This window comes from Nicotiana attenuata, unplaced genomic scaffold (genome assembly GCF_001879085.1).
Source record: "Nicotiana attenuata strain UT unplaced genomic scaffold, NIATTr2, whole genome shotgun sequence".
Taxonomy (NCBI): Eukaryota; Viridiplantae; Streptophyta; class Magnoliopsida; order Solanales; family Solanaceae; genus Nicotiana; species Nicotiana attenuata.
In genome coordinates, this window is record NW_017670593.1 from 419,127 (window position 1) to 435,551 (window position 16,425).

Below are 16,425 nucleotides of genomic sequence, written 5' to 3' on the forward strand. Positions count from 1 at the left end.
ATTCTCGAAAGCTGTCACTAAGTGGCAAATCTGTAAATTTGGCAGATCCTTATACCCGTACTATTAGGCGTCAAAGCAGTTGTAATGATCTGTCTAGACAGGTGTCGGCGAGTGAAACTATTATTAATCACTCGCGAGAGTGGGGAAGATAAATTGCTAAAGTGGTTTTAAGGTTTTTAGAAAACAAGTTCCTGGTTTCTCTTAAAAAAGAAAACCATCATTTAGCTAAGCTTTCCATATAAAGCTTTCAATTAATCGTTCTTTTAAGAAAAGAACTAAACCACTATTTCTCTTCTCTCTCCCTAATCAACTATCAAAATCTCTCAAATTAGTAAGCTGCTCTTGTCCTTCTTTTACTTTTGTCTTCTATTTACTTTTTTTTTTTTTGTCAAATTCATATAATTTTGAATTTCTTTCTATTTTTGTGGTTCTTGATTGTTCATAAAACTTTCTAATTTTAGCTCAAGCTACCGATGATTAATTTCTTCAAAAAACAAATTCATTAGCTTCTTGTTAATATTCTAGTTCTTTTTTGATCCCTTTTGATTGATCTAGGAGAGGAGAGAAACAAGGTCAAAACCCTAGATATAATTAAGAAAAAATGCAACTCTATCTAATTTCCTACAAAATCTCAAAATTATTAGCTTCTTTGTTTTCTCTTCTTCTTTTGCCCATTTGTTGTTTTATCATATTACAATAGTAATAATTACTATGTCTCAATTCCAAACAAGTTGGGTATATTTTATCAGATTCTCAAATTAATTATGGATGTATTTTAATCTAGTATTTTCTTGATAGCTCAAATGCTTTCTAATTTTAGCTCGAGCTATATCGATAATTTCTTCGTATATATACTTCTACCTTTTAATTAATTTCATGTTTTATATAGGTTAATCATTATGAGCTATATATTCTGACCCTTTTCATTGATTTTGCAGAGGAAAGAAGCAAGCTCGAACTAAAGTAAATATAATTAGTATCAAAGTATATATTAAAATTAGAAGAGATGGGGAGAGGAAAAATTGTGATTCAAAGGATTGACAATACAACAAGCAGGCAAGTGACTTTCTCAAAGAGAAGAAATGGACTGCTCAAGAAGGCTAAAGAGCTAGCAATCCTTTGTGATGCTGAAGTTGGACTCATTATTTTCTCCAGTACTGGAAAACACTATGAATTTTCCAGCAACAGGTTAGTTATTTTTACATATTTAATTTCTACCCCTCTTTAATTTTAGTTTGGTCCTAAACTTAGAGATATATAATTTTTGTATTCTTCCTTTTCTTTGGGAAAAGTTTGGACTGAAATATGGGATTTTTTCCTGCTGTAGAACTGCCTCTATTTCATATATTCATGTATTTCTTTCTTATCGTTTTTTGTAATTTTTTTGTTTAAAAATTACCAACTTGGTACCTTTCCATTTACTGCTATTTTTTATTTATAAAATTACCAAGTTGGTACTTTTCCAGTTTGTACTTCGTATGTGGAAAAAAAGTAGTCGGATGCGATCGTGGATTAACCGATGTTACTGCATCAAGATTCCAACGTGCATATTTTATAAATGCATGCTACGATAATTTCTCTTGTTTTTTCAGTTTTTGTTTTTCAAATATTGAGAGAAATCTTAAACTAGCTTTGCTTTTTAATCCAGCGATTAAATTTGGCTGTCATGCACGAGGTATTTTATCTTGCCTGGCCCATTCTATACAAACCTAATGTTGAGAAAATGACTCGAGGAACAACATGCAGCAATTCTAAAGAAAATTACAGGCTATTGTAGTGAAAATTATACCTCAGTGAAGAGAGAGTCCAGTATCAGTTTGCATGTGAAATTTAAACCTTAAAGCAGCCTACTCATCCTCTATAACAACAACAACAACAACGTCGTCTCCGTCCCAATAATTTGGGATCGACTATATTAAGCCTCACTACTTTTTTTAGGCTCAGCTCATATATATCATGAACATATATGTATTATGACGATTTATCATGAATTAGCAAATTTTACGCTGGCTGCCAGCCTACCGCTACTCTCCCATTTCTCCAAACTTGGGACCGACAATATAATGTAAGCTATATATAGCCTACACAGTCTGAGTTAATTATCCCCTAGTATAGAACTTGAATATCTGTGAAGTTTAGATGGGTAAATTAAGGTGTAATTGCTCTCCGTGGCCCTAATTTAAAGTTTTCGATAGTACTCCTCAAAAAAGGAACCAGAAGGAAAGAATATATAGTAGATGTGAGACTCCTAAATGCCTTATTTTGCTGGTGAGGGACTAAGCATCATTTTGTTGAACAGTTGAAGCTAGTATCTAATTACCCTATCAGAATACTAATTATTTATTGGTTTTCTTACATAAAGTAATTTTGTGTTTTTGATATGATAGAAGCCAATCTCTGTGAAAAATCATGTTTTTCTGGAAATTATTTTCCAAATGTGAACGATTAATAGGAGTAGTAATATTTACAAACCGCACTTTAGAATTTGGTTTAAAGCTCTGCAGTGATAACTATCTCTATTGTATTCTATTTGGTGCAAGTAAGAAATAACTTCTAATATTGTTGTTCTCTCTTCAGTACTCTTCACATAAACCCTAAGGTGTCATTTGCAGAGGCGGATCCAGGATTTAAACTTTATGGGTTCAAATTCGAAATTCTACCATATCGCGTCTAATTTACTAGATTTAAAATGAGACAAACCACTATGTCTTAGTGGTTATTAGCTAGTTGTATCTACCATTTACTATATTACTTCCTATAGCTATGTTTTCAGATTTTTTAGAGTGTATTAGATGTATTTAAACTACTGTATTCATGAATACATAGCATTTCTAGGCGTGAAACAGGGGATTACAGCTAAACAGATTTTTGTATGCGACTGTATTCACGGCGTGAAACAGAGGATTACAGCTAGACAGATTATTGTATTCGACTGTATTCACGATATGTATTTGTGAATACAGTAACGTAAATAGCGCAATTCATGGTCTATTCAGCTGTTTTTAAACGGAAAGTGAATCAATTAACATAATAGACTCCTAATATAACTCAACAAACTCAATTTTACACACAAAATTTGTATTTCCAGTTATAAAAAAGATTCTCAACCGAAAAACACCCCAAAAAACATACCAATCTTCAGAGAAAATATGCTGAAAATTTTTCCAGCCGATAAATACAAAAAAACAGAGCAATTTGAATACATATATACATCTGAATACATAAATTATATTAATTAAAAAATATATGACTACATTGATGGAATACAACGAGACAGCAAATATAATGAAATACATAAAATATAGCGAGATACATCGAAATACAATGGAAAAAAAAGACAATGAATACAATGAAATACATGGAAATACAGCGAGATAAATTGAAATACATTGAAATATATTAACAGAAAATTCAAGTGCTCAGCCCAAACTCCGTCGTCTTTGTTCAAGAACAGCCCTAATGTCGTCTCGCCGTCACTGTTGCCTCCGATTGCCATTATTACGCCGTAGAAAATTTCTATATCGGATGATTGCTCGGCATCCCAAAAGTCTTCGCCGGAAAACTCTAATTATGATGCTTTGCCAGAGAGTTCTGGTAGTAAGATGAAGGGTGGAAGATGAGAGAGAGAGAGAGAGAGAGAGAGAGAGAGAGAGAGGGGGGAGGATAGATGGGGTAGGGATAGAGAAATTTGAGGGGATAGGAGAAATTTGAGTGGAGAGAGAAAAATAATACAAAGCTTATTTTATGGCTTAAGGGTAGGAGGTGACCATAAATAGATATTTGGCTATAAAAAATCAAAAGGTGGCTATGGAATATAATTTTTTAAAAGGGTATTTATTTAAAATGAATAAGATATCAACCTTTGCTATAGGAGGTAACTAATCCATTTAAAATCTATTTTTGCACTTAATTAGCTGAATTTTTAACACATGTAAATAGCCTAAGCCCAAGTTATTGGGCTCAAATGAACCTATAACTTCTTCATTGGCTCGGCCCCTGGTCATTTGGTTTAATGATGAGGACCGGCCGCCGGGGTGGGAAATTACTAGCTATGTCCATTTATAAGTAGCTCATTACAAAAATTGGCCAATTGATAAAATATTACTAATATTAGCTAAATTAGCCAATTAGCTATTTGTAGCAAAAAAATATCAAATTTTTTGCTTTGTTTTGAGTGGGTGTTATTAGAATAGATTGGGCACAACTTAAGGAGCTTGAATCTCATTTTTGGGATGATTTGGTGAAGTTTTGAGGTGGTTTGAACTGAAAATTCGAAGTAAAAGCTGAACATGAAAAAAAATGATATGTGTATCATTTGTGTATCACATATGTATCATATTTGTATCAATTGTGTATCACGTGTATATCCATGTATACCTGTGTGTGAGATACATGCGTGATACATGTTTGATACATGTGTCGCAGAAGACTTTTTTGAACTCGATTTAATTAAGAATTTTGATACAAAACTAGTCCAAATCACCTCCAATCTTCCTCAAATTTTGTATATTGACTTATCTATATATTTTCAATGAATTTCAACTATACCCATTGAAAAAGTTCCTGTTTTGTTTAGATTTTTGGAATATTGTATAGATTTTTATATTTCATCACCTTATTTGCTACCCTGTCCATGAAATTTCCTTTCCGTCTTGTATCTAATGTTGCTAATCACGCTTAAAAATATGGAAGGTGATTTTTGCATGTGATCCTTTGATAGAAAGAACCCTATTATTTGGGTTTTTAATTTTTGTTGGCTAGTTTTGGTAAGTCTATGACTAATGGCTAGAGGTTGGTAAGTTGAGATTTATATGGGACATTTGTGTAAGTTTCCCTAGAGTCAAAGCATATGAGATTTAATACAATTCGTGTCCTTGATCTTATTGAGTTAATCCCACATCAGTGAATGCAAACATTATTATGCTGCAAAATATATTGTTCTAGTAAACTAACAAATTAAACGGGATGCTCCTTAATTCTACACTTTATTTGCATCCAGAAACTTGTCACTCTTTTGTGGCCCTCAGATCAACTAACATACATGTTACGTTGTGATCACTTTAATTATGTGCATATTTGCTTCGAAATTGCCTAAATAGAATTTCGTCTTATGGAATATGGACTCACAGTGCAGAATCATACGTATAGTTTAATATAGGGCGCGGATGACTAGTTTAACACATGAATTTAACTCATACACACTGATAATGTAAAAAATTTGTAAACTGTTAATGTAGTGTGGCGAATTACCTTTCTTATTAGTCCTGCTTATTATACATGAATAGTTAGTTACAATAATTATCTTTTAGGTGGCTTGATAATGTAAAGTTTAATTCATAACGTTAGTGTGAGAAGTTAAACTCTTGACACAATTATATGTTTGCTATATTACCAGCATGAGGGCTATAATTGATAGATACAACAAGATGAAGGAGGAGCATCATAACCTCATGAATCCTATGTCAGAGGTCAAGGTATAGCTCTTTAATTATATTTAAATTTGCTTCAGAATTGCCTAAATAGAATTTCGTTTGATGGAATAATGGACTTGCAAAGGCAGAATCATATGTATAGTTTAATTTGGCACACAGATAACTAGTTTAACACAGGAATTTAACTCATACATACACATTGGTAAGAACAAAATTATATACCTAAACACCACCAACGTGTAATCTAATTTTTGTTTTCATAAGTGGAGAATTGCGAGGGTATATACCCTTTTGGATGTCCTTGTATACTAGATGTGTTACATCATACTACTCACTACCTTGTGAGAAGGGATTTAGGAAAAGTCTGCTCTCATTCTATGTCAAAGAATCTAAACTTCCAATTAAAAATCTTTAAGATAATGGATTAAGTTTTCTTTCTGAGCCCAAAGTCTATTCGAGCAGTCTCTCTACCTTCCCTCTACCTTCCCAGAGTAAGGGGTAAAATCTGCGTACACACTACCCTCCTCAGACCCCACTTGTGGGATCCCACAAGGTTGTTTGTCACTTTGTTGTTGTTGTATTCTTTCTATTTACCCTTTTAAATGACCTTGTAAATTCATTGTGGGATATTACTACTCGACATCATTAAATATTAATACATATTGAGTAACTCATCAGGATAGAATGGATAGGCTCAAACTAAATGTTATAGTTGGAAATTTTCAGGTTATTATTCTTATGCTTCAACCACGCGTGGACTTCTATGGGAAACATTATCTATTTAAATTTTTTATTTTGGCTAGTGAGTTTTAGTTATCCCCTCAATTTTTTTCTATCGAAATCTCAATCAAAGATATTGTATGGCCAGAATTTGAAAGATGATTCATTTTTTTAAGTTAAGTGATATCATTAGAAGCTACTAAATTTGAATGATGCAAGCTTTCAGTCAAAGAGATGGGAACAGAGTCATCAATCAACTGCAGTATCCCCTAAGATTGACCTCTTTTTTAAATAAACCGCTTACCCTCAACTATAGCTTCTGAGAAAATTGATTGTTAAATGATTTCATTTTACTTTATGTTACAATTACTTGACAAGTACTTTTGCTGTCTTCTTCCGTGGTTCTGCTGTCTTCTTGTTATTCTCTTTTGCCCTCTTATTCCTGCTTATTTGTTGTTGGCTGATTCCTAGTCTCTCCGCATCCCTGAATAGACGCCTATCTTGTTGTCCTTTTTGCCTTCTCCCCCTGCTTCATGTTTCGGTTCTTATACTATTGACGGTTAACCTTCTTCCAATGCAAATATATCTGAGACTCATTAGTTAGTTCTGTCTATGATATGTTGTCAATGGATATTGATGAGAAGGTTTGGTGACATAAAGGGGGATGGAGACCTTGTTGGAGGTGTTTGTGTTGAAAGGGCACTAGTATCATTTCCTCGTGCTATGCTCACTCTCCTTCATCAAGATCTAGGAAGCTTGATAAACCTTGGGTTTAACTCCAGTCAAAAACTTGATTCCTGTTCTTTCCTTGGAGCAGTTTGATCAAGTGTAATCAAATCCTACAGGCTCATATGCTAACACTGCCACTCAGTTACTCTATAAGATTTCTATAAGCATGAAGCAAATTGTGTGTCAAATGCTGTATCTCATGACGATATGACAACATACCCAGTATAATCCCACTTGTGGGGTCTGGGGAGAGTACGCAGACCTCACCCCTACCCCGAAAAGGGTAGAGAGACTGTTTCCGGGAGACTCTCGGCTCAACAGAAGAAATATCTCATGACGATATAAAGAAAGTTAAATAGTAACTAGTTTGAAAAGGATTTTGGAATTATGCTTTGATCCTCTGTTAGGGTTAATGCTTTATTAGCACAAATTAGGACTTATGTTAGGGTTTGTTCGGATGCCAATTAATTCGTAATTGTAGCCTATTGTAACCTAATTCCACGCTCATCCAGAGTTCCAAAACAAGTTATACTTGTTCAAATCCAACGATTGAATAATGAATTGCAACATCTTCGCTATTCTATGCCATAGTAGCGAACTACTTTGATGGAACCTAAACAAATTCAGTAAGTCCTCTATAATCATCTATAATATACTGAAAGCAGAAATCCAACCTAGAATAACTAACAAGCTCTCTTCTCAAGGTCGAGATCCATATTTACCTACATGTTTCCACTACTAACCTGAAAAATCCAAGAGCTGTGTGTTGAATTCCCTTAAAGTCTCCGCTACACTCTGCTTCATGCATTGTCTGCATTACAAAATAGCAGATTCGAACCTGTTTAAAGGAAGTTTTTCCAATCCTCCATCCTAATAGTAAGTAAAAGTGCCATAAGTATCAACTCTTAATCCATGTGGTAATTACTATTATCTTAGAGTTATTCAGCACGGCAGATACTTCCAACAACAACTACCCAGTAAAATCCGACCAGGTGGGGAGCACGGCAGATACTTCCATCTACTTAATATACCACTTATCACATATTTGATTCAGGTCGTCTGTCATCATCACCAGAGACAGTTATAGATTCTGGCTGATACAGCATTTGTTGTTTCAACAAGTTCTATATAAGCAGAAAGATAAACCACAAGAAATACCATATCAAATCAAACAGATGCATGCTGGAAATTGGAATAGTTTATCCCAGACGAATAGTGCAGGAACAAACTGATACCGGTTCTTTTTCCCCAGTTTATGGTATACTAGTTTGAGACCAAAAGTCAGCCATCAAACAGTCGTGATGCCTGAATAAGGGAGGTCACTGGAGAATAAGGTGGCGATAAAACTAGTAATGCTCACCCGTTACAGCTTAATTCCACTCCACCATGTCCACTGACAAGAGAATATAACCTAGAGGAATCCGCCTGCCAGATGAGATAATTAGGCTAACAAGCAGAAGAAGGAATACGATGGTCTTGACATGATAAGCCGGAGTTAGAGTTTGTTTATCTCTGCATAAGCTGAATCCATGATCTAATTAATCAACTAAACCATAATCCAAAATCAGTTGAGGCCGGCTATATGATTCCTATATATCCATTCTGCTCTGAAACTGGGATCTAATGCCTCTTTAATTTGCATTTGCAGAAGAATGAAGTGAAACCCCAAAAAGACATCTGCAATGCTATAGGTTGAAGGTCCAGATGAGACACTATTTTAACAAACTCCATTAGAGGATAGTTCGTTTGTCTAACAGAGAATGCTTTAAAATTGCAGATCCCTATATCAGAGGAGAGGATGGAGGATGTCTCAACCCCACCTAAATCGATATAGGATCTACTCTCAAAGGTAAGTAATATAAAAATTTCAAAAAGGAATATGTCGTGAGGAGATTTTGGTGTTCACCGCATCAATAGCATACCATTCCACAAACACAAAATACAAAAACTCAGTTGGATGAAATGTCTACACAAGTTTAGCGATTGAAAACCCTACCAGAGGTCCTAAGCACATTATGACAATTTGCTCAACATCGCAACTGTTTATAGATTAAATTAGATGGAAAACCTAAGTTTGAATTCCTATCCATGGATACCGTGATTAAGTTATAATGATAACTAGTCTTCCCCATGTAGGGAGCATAGTTCATGGAGCAAATTCATGTGATAATTCAACAAATGGAACCTAACATATCTAATAAATAACCTGAACCTGAGTATCCTGGTCTTCTGTCTCAAACTAGCACCCTGGTATTGCATCTCAGATATGACCTAATCAATCCTTCCCTGGTGCTAAATCAGACTTTTGTGCTCTCAAGTTAGCATCTATTCCCTTCGTTAGTTTACCCACTGTAACTGACTGTCACGTCCAACGAGAGCGTGAGCATCCCACTATTCTTTCTTCTCGTGGGGGCATTCTACTAGCAAAGAAGACTCCTATAAGTGGTAGTACCTAGTTGGGGCTTTGTGGTATAATTCTTTGCCGTAAGAGGTCTCTCCAGTGTTACATGTTTATATCTACGACCGATCCCTCACCAGAGCTGACGGATATCTTAGGTAACCATCCTTGACTTACCGACGGGTCAATGAGGATAGCATTAAAGGCATCCAACTGGGAAGAAGGCAGTGAGGGAATAAGTATTATCAGAAATTTCAAATAACACGAAAGTAAAAGTTCAGGTGCTCCATAAAATCCAAATCATATATGTCAATGACCAAGGGCATGATTAATCAAAACATACCATGGAATATGGATTCATAGTTTTCTAAGGCTGGAGACAAGCAAGGGCGTGAGGAAAATCTTGCAATGATTCCTGAAGCAGTTAGACTTGAGCCTTGGGGTTTGCTCCCTTTCAAGGTCTCAAGTTCGAAACCCACTGGGTGCAAAAAATTTCTGAGGGCCATCGGACTGGATAAAACCTGAATTAACCGTGGTGCACTTGCGGGAAACTCCTTGCCGAGGGCCTGTGCACCCCCGGGATTAGTCGGGGCTCTTAAAGACTCGGGGCATGATTAATCAAATCATATATGTCAATGACCAAGGGCATGATTAATCAAAACATACCATGGAATATGGATTCATAGTTTTCTAAGGCTGGAGACAAGCAAGGGCGTGAGGAAAATCTTGCAATGATTCCTGAAGCAGTTAGACTTGAGCCTTGGGGTTTGCTCCCTTTCAAGGTCTCAAGTTCGAAACCCACTGGGTGCAAAAAATTTCTGAGGGCCATCGGACTGGATAAAACTTGAATTAACCGTGGTGCACTTGCGGGAAACTCCTTGCCGAGGGCCTGTGCACCCCCGGGATTAGTCGGGGCTCTTAAAGACTCGGACACCCGGTGCAAATCAAAAAAAAAAAAAAAATGATTCCTGAAGCAGTCATTCCGGTTGGAAAAAAAACACCCTTGACCATCTGAGGAGGATAACCTGAGAGTAAAAGGACATGAACACAAATGAAAATGTTCACATACATATAAAGTTCATAATCCATCCACAGGAGTTCTCTATATTCTTCCAGGACTTCAATCTCACTACGAATTCCGTCATTAAATTGTCAATGATAAAAGTTTATCCTTCCAGCCTGAAAGGCAATATCAACCCCAACCAATGTGTGTTTCCGTCATTCATCGCTAAAGAGTTTGTTTCTTATTGCTATGGAAAAACTGAGACACGATACATATTTGCCATACATCGTTTACCGCTAGTTGATCTCTATGATCAAACAAGGGTGTCAAGTTCCATTTTACCTGTTCAAAAAAAGGGTGTCAAGTTTCCTAATTAGAAAATTGAGCAGGGAGACTACAGGTCGAAGAGATGCTTAATTAAAATCTCAGAGATCCAACTGTCTAAAGTGCTGACGCACAACGATGCAGATGGAGTTGCTGGCTAAGAGATTATTTCTACAACCAGGCTCAGCAATTGTAATAAATGCTTCTTTCTCCCTGAAGACCAGGGTCCACTTGGTACATGGATTGCGCAGATGATAGGATATGTAACTTCGTATGGACTTATTCTCGACAAGATTAATTAACTCAATCCAGTGAGGACAAGATTATTAATTAGGCTGGTACTCACGTAGGACAAATAGCAAATGCCCCTAGCATGCAAATAAGAAGGGAAAACCTCCTCTCATTCTATATAATTCATCGCTCATTATTACACATAGTCATTCCTAGGGCAGTAAACTTCCTAATTACCCGTGATAATCACAGGTCCCCAATAGATGATTAGTTGACCAAACATCCCAAATGTCTAAGGTGCTGAAAGACCAAGAATGCATATGTAAGTTTTGTGAGAAGCTAATTCTTAAAGCATGTTGAGCAATTGTAACAGAGGTTTCTTTCTTGCTTCCTGAAGATTAGGAGTCATTCTTACACAGACTGTTCACCTGATAAGGTTTACCTCCCCCAATTTTTAGCTAGGTACGTTAATAGTAATCTTAAGAGAAAAACTGATCAGCAGATAACTATTAATCTTTAATCTAGGTCAGCAGTTAGTATAAGAGGCAAAAGGTTCATCTAAAAATAGAGGACAAGCCCCTCTCATTTCTTTTCCTCAATCTCCCCCTCTTAATCCTTTCTTCCAGGTCCAACTTTTGCTTTCCCCAACCCACCCACCCCCACGTCAGTCCTTGACCGTCCTCATGCACCTTTTTCCCCCAACCTTTCCCACTCTGCAATTTCAACCCTCGCCCCTCGGGAACAGAGGCGGATCCTGGATTTGAAGGCTACGGCTGCGGGTGCCACTGCTTGTAATGCGAACCGACCACTAGTGACAAGATTGAATTTTGGATGTACATTTAGTTGATTCGATCCGTTTTGGATTAATTCGGTTCGGTCCATTTTGAATAACTTCAATTCAATTTAGAAGATTTTTTGTGCATAAATGAATTTGTGATTAAAAAAAACCGAATAAGTTTTGTCTAATTCGGTCTAATTCTCTCGATTCAAATTCTATTCGGATAATGTGATTAAAAAATACAAAATAAAAATAGAATTTTAAATTAGGAAATACACCACGATTAATACTACGTCTTTGATGCATCACTCTAAATTTTTTCTAAAATTAATAAATAACACTAGATGATGAAAAAAGAAAATGATTAAAATCACATTCAAATAAATTTGAAGATCTAAAAAAATACAAAGGAAGCAAATATACAATTTAAATAAATAATAAAAATGGGATTGTACAAAAGTGAATAAATAAGATGAAGAATTTAAAAGAAATTAAGAAAAGGAGCATAAAGAAAGAAAGAAAATGGAAAAAAGTAACAAGAGAACAACTAGGACCACAACCTAGAGAGTCTCAATCCTAGGCCTTGTATGTGGGGTTTCAGTTGTTTTACCGTGGCACCTACAGTCATTTTGTGACTTGGGTTGCCACCCGTTAATTATGTTAATATTTTGAGGAAAATACTAGTACATATATAAGATTTTACCCAAGAGACCGGGTGGCGTACCACCCCCAATTCATTACATAGATCCGCCCCTGCTTGGGAACCAAATTATTTTCCCCTCTCCTTAACAGGATCCTTCTTCTTTCCTTCCACAACATCATTTCCTCCTCCCTCCACCCATCCCTAACATTTGCAAACTATCGTGGTATTAAAAGCATGAAGCGTGCTATGAAATTTTGGAAAAGAGCGATAGAGCATAGACTTTGGGACACAATAAAAGTAATGTAGAACCATTTTTGGCTAGATATACAATGAAGGTTATATGCTAAGAAGATTCGTGAATATTTATTGCCAGATGAAGAATCTAGACATAGTGTTATTGACTTAGAGAAAGTGAATGATAAGAGTGCCAAGAAAAGTTTCTGGTGGGTGATGGAGAAGAAAGGAACTCATATTAAATATATAATGTCATAAATGATATATGAAATAGTCGTCACTAGTGTGAGAGCAGTAGTAGGAGATACAAAGAGTTTCCCATAACCATGTGTTTATACCAAGAATAGGCATTGAGCCATGTTTACCCTACTTATGGATGCGCTAACTCACACTATACAGATTGAGGTTCCATTGCACATGCTATTTGCAAACGACATAGTGCTAATTGACGAAACCATCAAGGATATCAACCAAAACTTGAACTTCTGATACGCACTCTAAAGAGTAAAAGTTTTAGGATAAGTAAAATTAAGACATGCATTACAAGTTTAACCCGCATAAGAAGAGTGAAGTTGAGGTGAGACCAAACGAGATTGCAAGGTTTAAATGCAACCAATTCATATATCTATGCTTGATGTTCCAAGAGAACGGCACAATAGATGGGGATGTTACACATCGGATCAAAATAGAGTGGTTCAAGTGGACATTTGCTACCGGAGTATTATGTAATAGAAGGATACCTACCAAAGTGAAATGCAAATTCTATAAAACGATTGTAAGACCAGCAATATTACATACATGGGAGTAAATGTAGGCCTCTAAATGCTCTAAGTATCCACAAGATGAGTGTCGCAAAGATGAATGATCAAGATCCAAATTGAGATGAATGTATTTGCTTTCTATAAACTTCTAAGTTACGAAAAAATGCTACGTAGATATAATTGAGCCCGTCTAATTTTAGATTGAATCATAGTTGAATCAGAACTAAGAACGTTCTACATCTAAAATGTGGCTCTCATCATCCTAAAGTACTTTTCTTGAATGGTTGAATTTATCATGGGTTGCAATAATCATCAAGCACTACAAAGAAAGATCAAAGCAATATCTACCTGATTTCATCTCAGGAATTATTAAGCCTTCTAATTTCATCTTCTAAGCACTATACTTTTTTCTTTTTCTTATTTTTCTTTCTTTTCTTGGTTTTGGCTAGTTTTGGCAAAGGGAAGTAGCAAGTTTGAGGCAACAACTGCATTACTTGCAAGAAAATCACAGGTAAATTGATTTGACAAGGTATATCTTTTACATGCCTCTCTATGCCACAGGATCTTTTATTGTACACACTAGATTGAACAATGTGATACCTTTATACACTATAAATTGAGCAATTCGATACCTTTTAATCTGTTGACTTATGTGAAAATTATTATAGTGGACACATTTTCTAATTATATCTTAACACGACCCTCACGTGTCAGCTTTTTTTTGTCTAGTGGACCAAGTACATAACAAATCATTCCATGAAAGATAGCAATGAGACTCGAATTCGGGATTGTGAATTGTCAAAACTAACTCGCCTGAGTTAACTGTTAGAGAGCAAACATTTATTTATTTATTCTAGTTCTCCAAGATAGATTGTTGATTCTTTTTTTTTTTTTTTTTGCTTACTTTATGTTCTTATAAGTTTTCATGCATAAAAAAGTTAAAACTTTTATTGTAGATAAAGTTTAAGTAATACGAGCACTTGACAAATCCAATCAACAATCAAATCCATTATTACTTTTACTTCATACACAAATAAATGCCATTTTGGGTAATTAACCAGAATTTCTAAAACATCATCAAAATTTCTTTATCATGTTTCCGAGAAAATAGCTATGATATTTTCACCAATCGAATATTTTTATACAGTAATCTACACCTACTTATCCCCAGCTGTTGCTGGTGTTTTCAGTTGAATATGCAAGGACTTTTAGGGGCTCTTTTCTAGTGTTTGAAACAGTTTAAGGTTTCTCAAAGCTTCTTTTTTTTCTTTTTCCTTTTTTTGAGTAAGGTGACAGGTTTCTCAAAGCTTCTTCTTATCATAGTCTTTACACTTGGGGCCAATAAAAGATTGGAAAATGGAACAAAAAAGGAAAAAGATGCTGCATACTGATTTTGATTTAAGGTTCATTTCTCACAAGCATTAGAGTAATTCAGGTTTCTTGAAGCTTATGGTCAAATTTATGGTTTAGAGCAAAGACTGGGAAAACAGAACAACACAAAGATGCCATGATTATTTAATTTGGAGGTTATAAGATACACTCCTAGCATCTCTTGGCACAACTAAAGTTAGAAGTGCCCTCTGAACCGAGTAAAATAATTTTGTACTGCTGAAGTTGCTAGCGATTGATTGCTAGTAACAAGAAGAACTATAACAATAAATGTAGACACCAAAATTTAACTAAAAAGCCAAAAACCTAGTCAAACTCAAATATCAAAAAGTTAAGTCGATCCAGAAAGAACTTGCAAAGTGCCCAAAAACAAAATTTTAAAAAAATCTAAGGATTACTAACGAAAAAAGACATCCACGGACCACGATTTGAATTTGCAATGTTTTCTCCATGTTTTTCTTTTTTTAGATTGTTTGTTTTCTTCCATGTTTTTCTGTGAACAACTCTTGGAGGAGAGAAGAATAACTATAAAAAATATTAAGATGAACATCCCCTTCTGTAGCAACGTATCCGAGCTTGTCGGCATGCTTAACATGCAATCAAATAACAATAAAACGTGTATATTTCAATGTCTGAGATCTAGCTTAGTAAGCTAAGCTGCTAAGGGAGAAATATTTTAACTAATCCCTTTCTTTTATGAACAACAGGCAGCTTCTGGGGGAAGAACTTTCTGGACTCGGAATCAAAGATCTAACAAATCTTGAAAACCAACTTGAAATGAGTTTGAAAGGCGTTCGAAAGCAAAAGGTAAAATCCACACTTTTAAAATTCTTTTGTGGTCATGAAACTTATGTTTATATAGACTACGACTTATCCTGAATATATTACTTTTTCTTGCAGGAGCAGATTTTGACTGATGAAATCAGAGAACTAAATCAAAAGGTTCTACTAGAAAAAATATCACAACTTCCCATATTCTCTTGTCTTTAAATTTTGGTACCCGGATGATTAATACTGCTTCTGCAGGGCAATCTTATTCATCAAGAAAATATAGAACTCTATAAAAAGGTAAACCTCATCCGACAAGAGAATACAGAATTGAAGAAAAAGGTATTAATTTAGAGAATATTGCCTCCACTTGTTGTTTCAAGATGTACCATAAAATTTTGATTTTACATTTTAGTCTTCTACCACAAGCATAGATATCCTTGACCTTATCTAAAGGAGAAGTTACCTATTCCAGGTTTCTGAACAAGGATTTGGAAGTGAACCAAATGGGGGTGTTCAGGACACACATGCAATCAGCAATGGATATGATGTACATGCACCAATTAGTCTCCAGCTAAGCCAGCCACAAACACAGAAGAGTGAGACATCAACAAGCATCATGCAGCTTGGGTAAATTCTCTATCAGAAGAATTATCCTTCAGTCTCTAGCCTCTCTCCACAGAGGGCAAGAGAGAAAATGTGACACTAATTCTGCCACTATAACATTCAAAACAGGTTACAACTGCATTAGACAGAAGACTGACAGCTCTCTGTTTTCTCAACTAGCCCTATAGCTAAGAGATACTTCTGTGAATCCCATTCTTGATCAAGCTAGAAGAAAGAAGTTCATCAAGCCTGAGTGCACATTCAGCTCTGCCTAGATATTGGATAGTTTTGTGATTATTGATTGCTGTAAACATGCAGAAATTATCTATGTAAAGTAATGTTAACTTAAACTAAGAATAAAATTGTGGAAATTATCACATATCAGGGTTTGCTTCAGTACACGTTAAAT

At 35.4% G+C, this 16,425-nt stretch overlaps 1 protein-coding gene across 1 annotated transcript; it reads left to right on the top strand.

Moving 5' to 3' along the window:
- Positions 1–246: 246 nt before the first annotated feature.
- LOC109241351 (MADS-box transcription factor 23-like) lies at positions 247–16,187 on the top strand. The gene is made up of 9 exons (XM_019408086.1): positions 247–331; positions 939–1,188; positions 5,396–5,474; positions 13,703–13,764; positions 15,350–15,449; positions 15,543–15,584; positions 15,669–15,752; positions 15,886–16,040; positions 16,146–16,187. The coding sequence occupies exons 2-9, from the start codon at positions 1,007–1,009 to the stop codon at positions 16,159–16,161; spliced, it is 720 nt and encodes a 239-aa protein (XP_019263631.1). The 5' UTR covers positions 247–331; positions 939–1,006; the 3' UTR covers positions 16,162–16,187.
- Positions 16,188–16,425: the final 238 nt, after the last annotated feature.

Bases quoted from the DNA above. Each gene is read 5' to 3' on its own strand.
- LOC109241351 (XM_019408086.1), top strand. From the start codon at position 1,007: ATGGGGAGAGGAAAAATTGTGATTCAAAGGATTGACAATACAACAAGC. The intron at 5,475-13,702 runs GTATAGCTCTTT...GGTTTTGGCTAG, and splicing joins ATCCTATGTCAGAGGTCAAG to TTTTGGCAAAGGGAAGTAGC. The intron at 15,450-15,542 runs GTAAAATCCACA...TTTTTCTTGCAG, and splicing joins AAGGCGTTCGAAAGCAAAAG to GAGCAGATTTTGACTGATGA.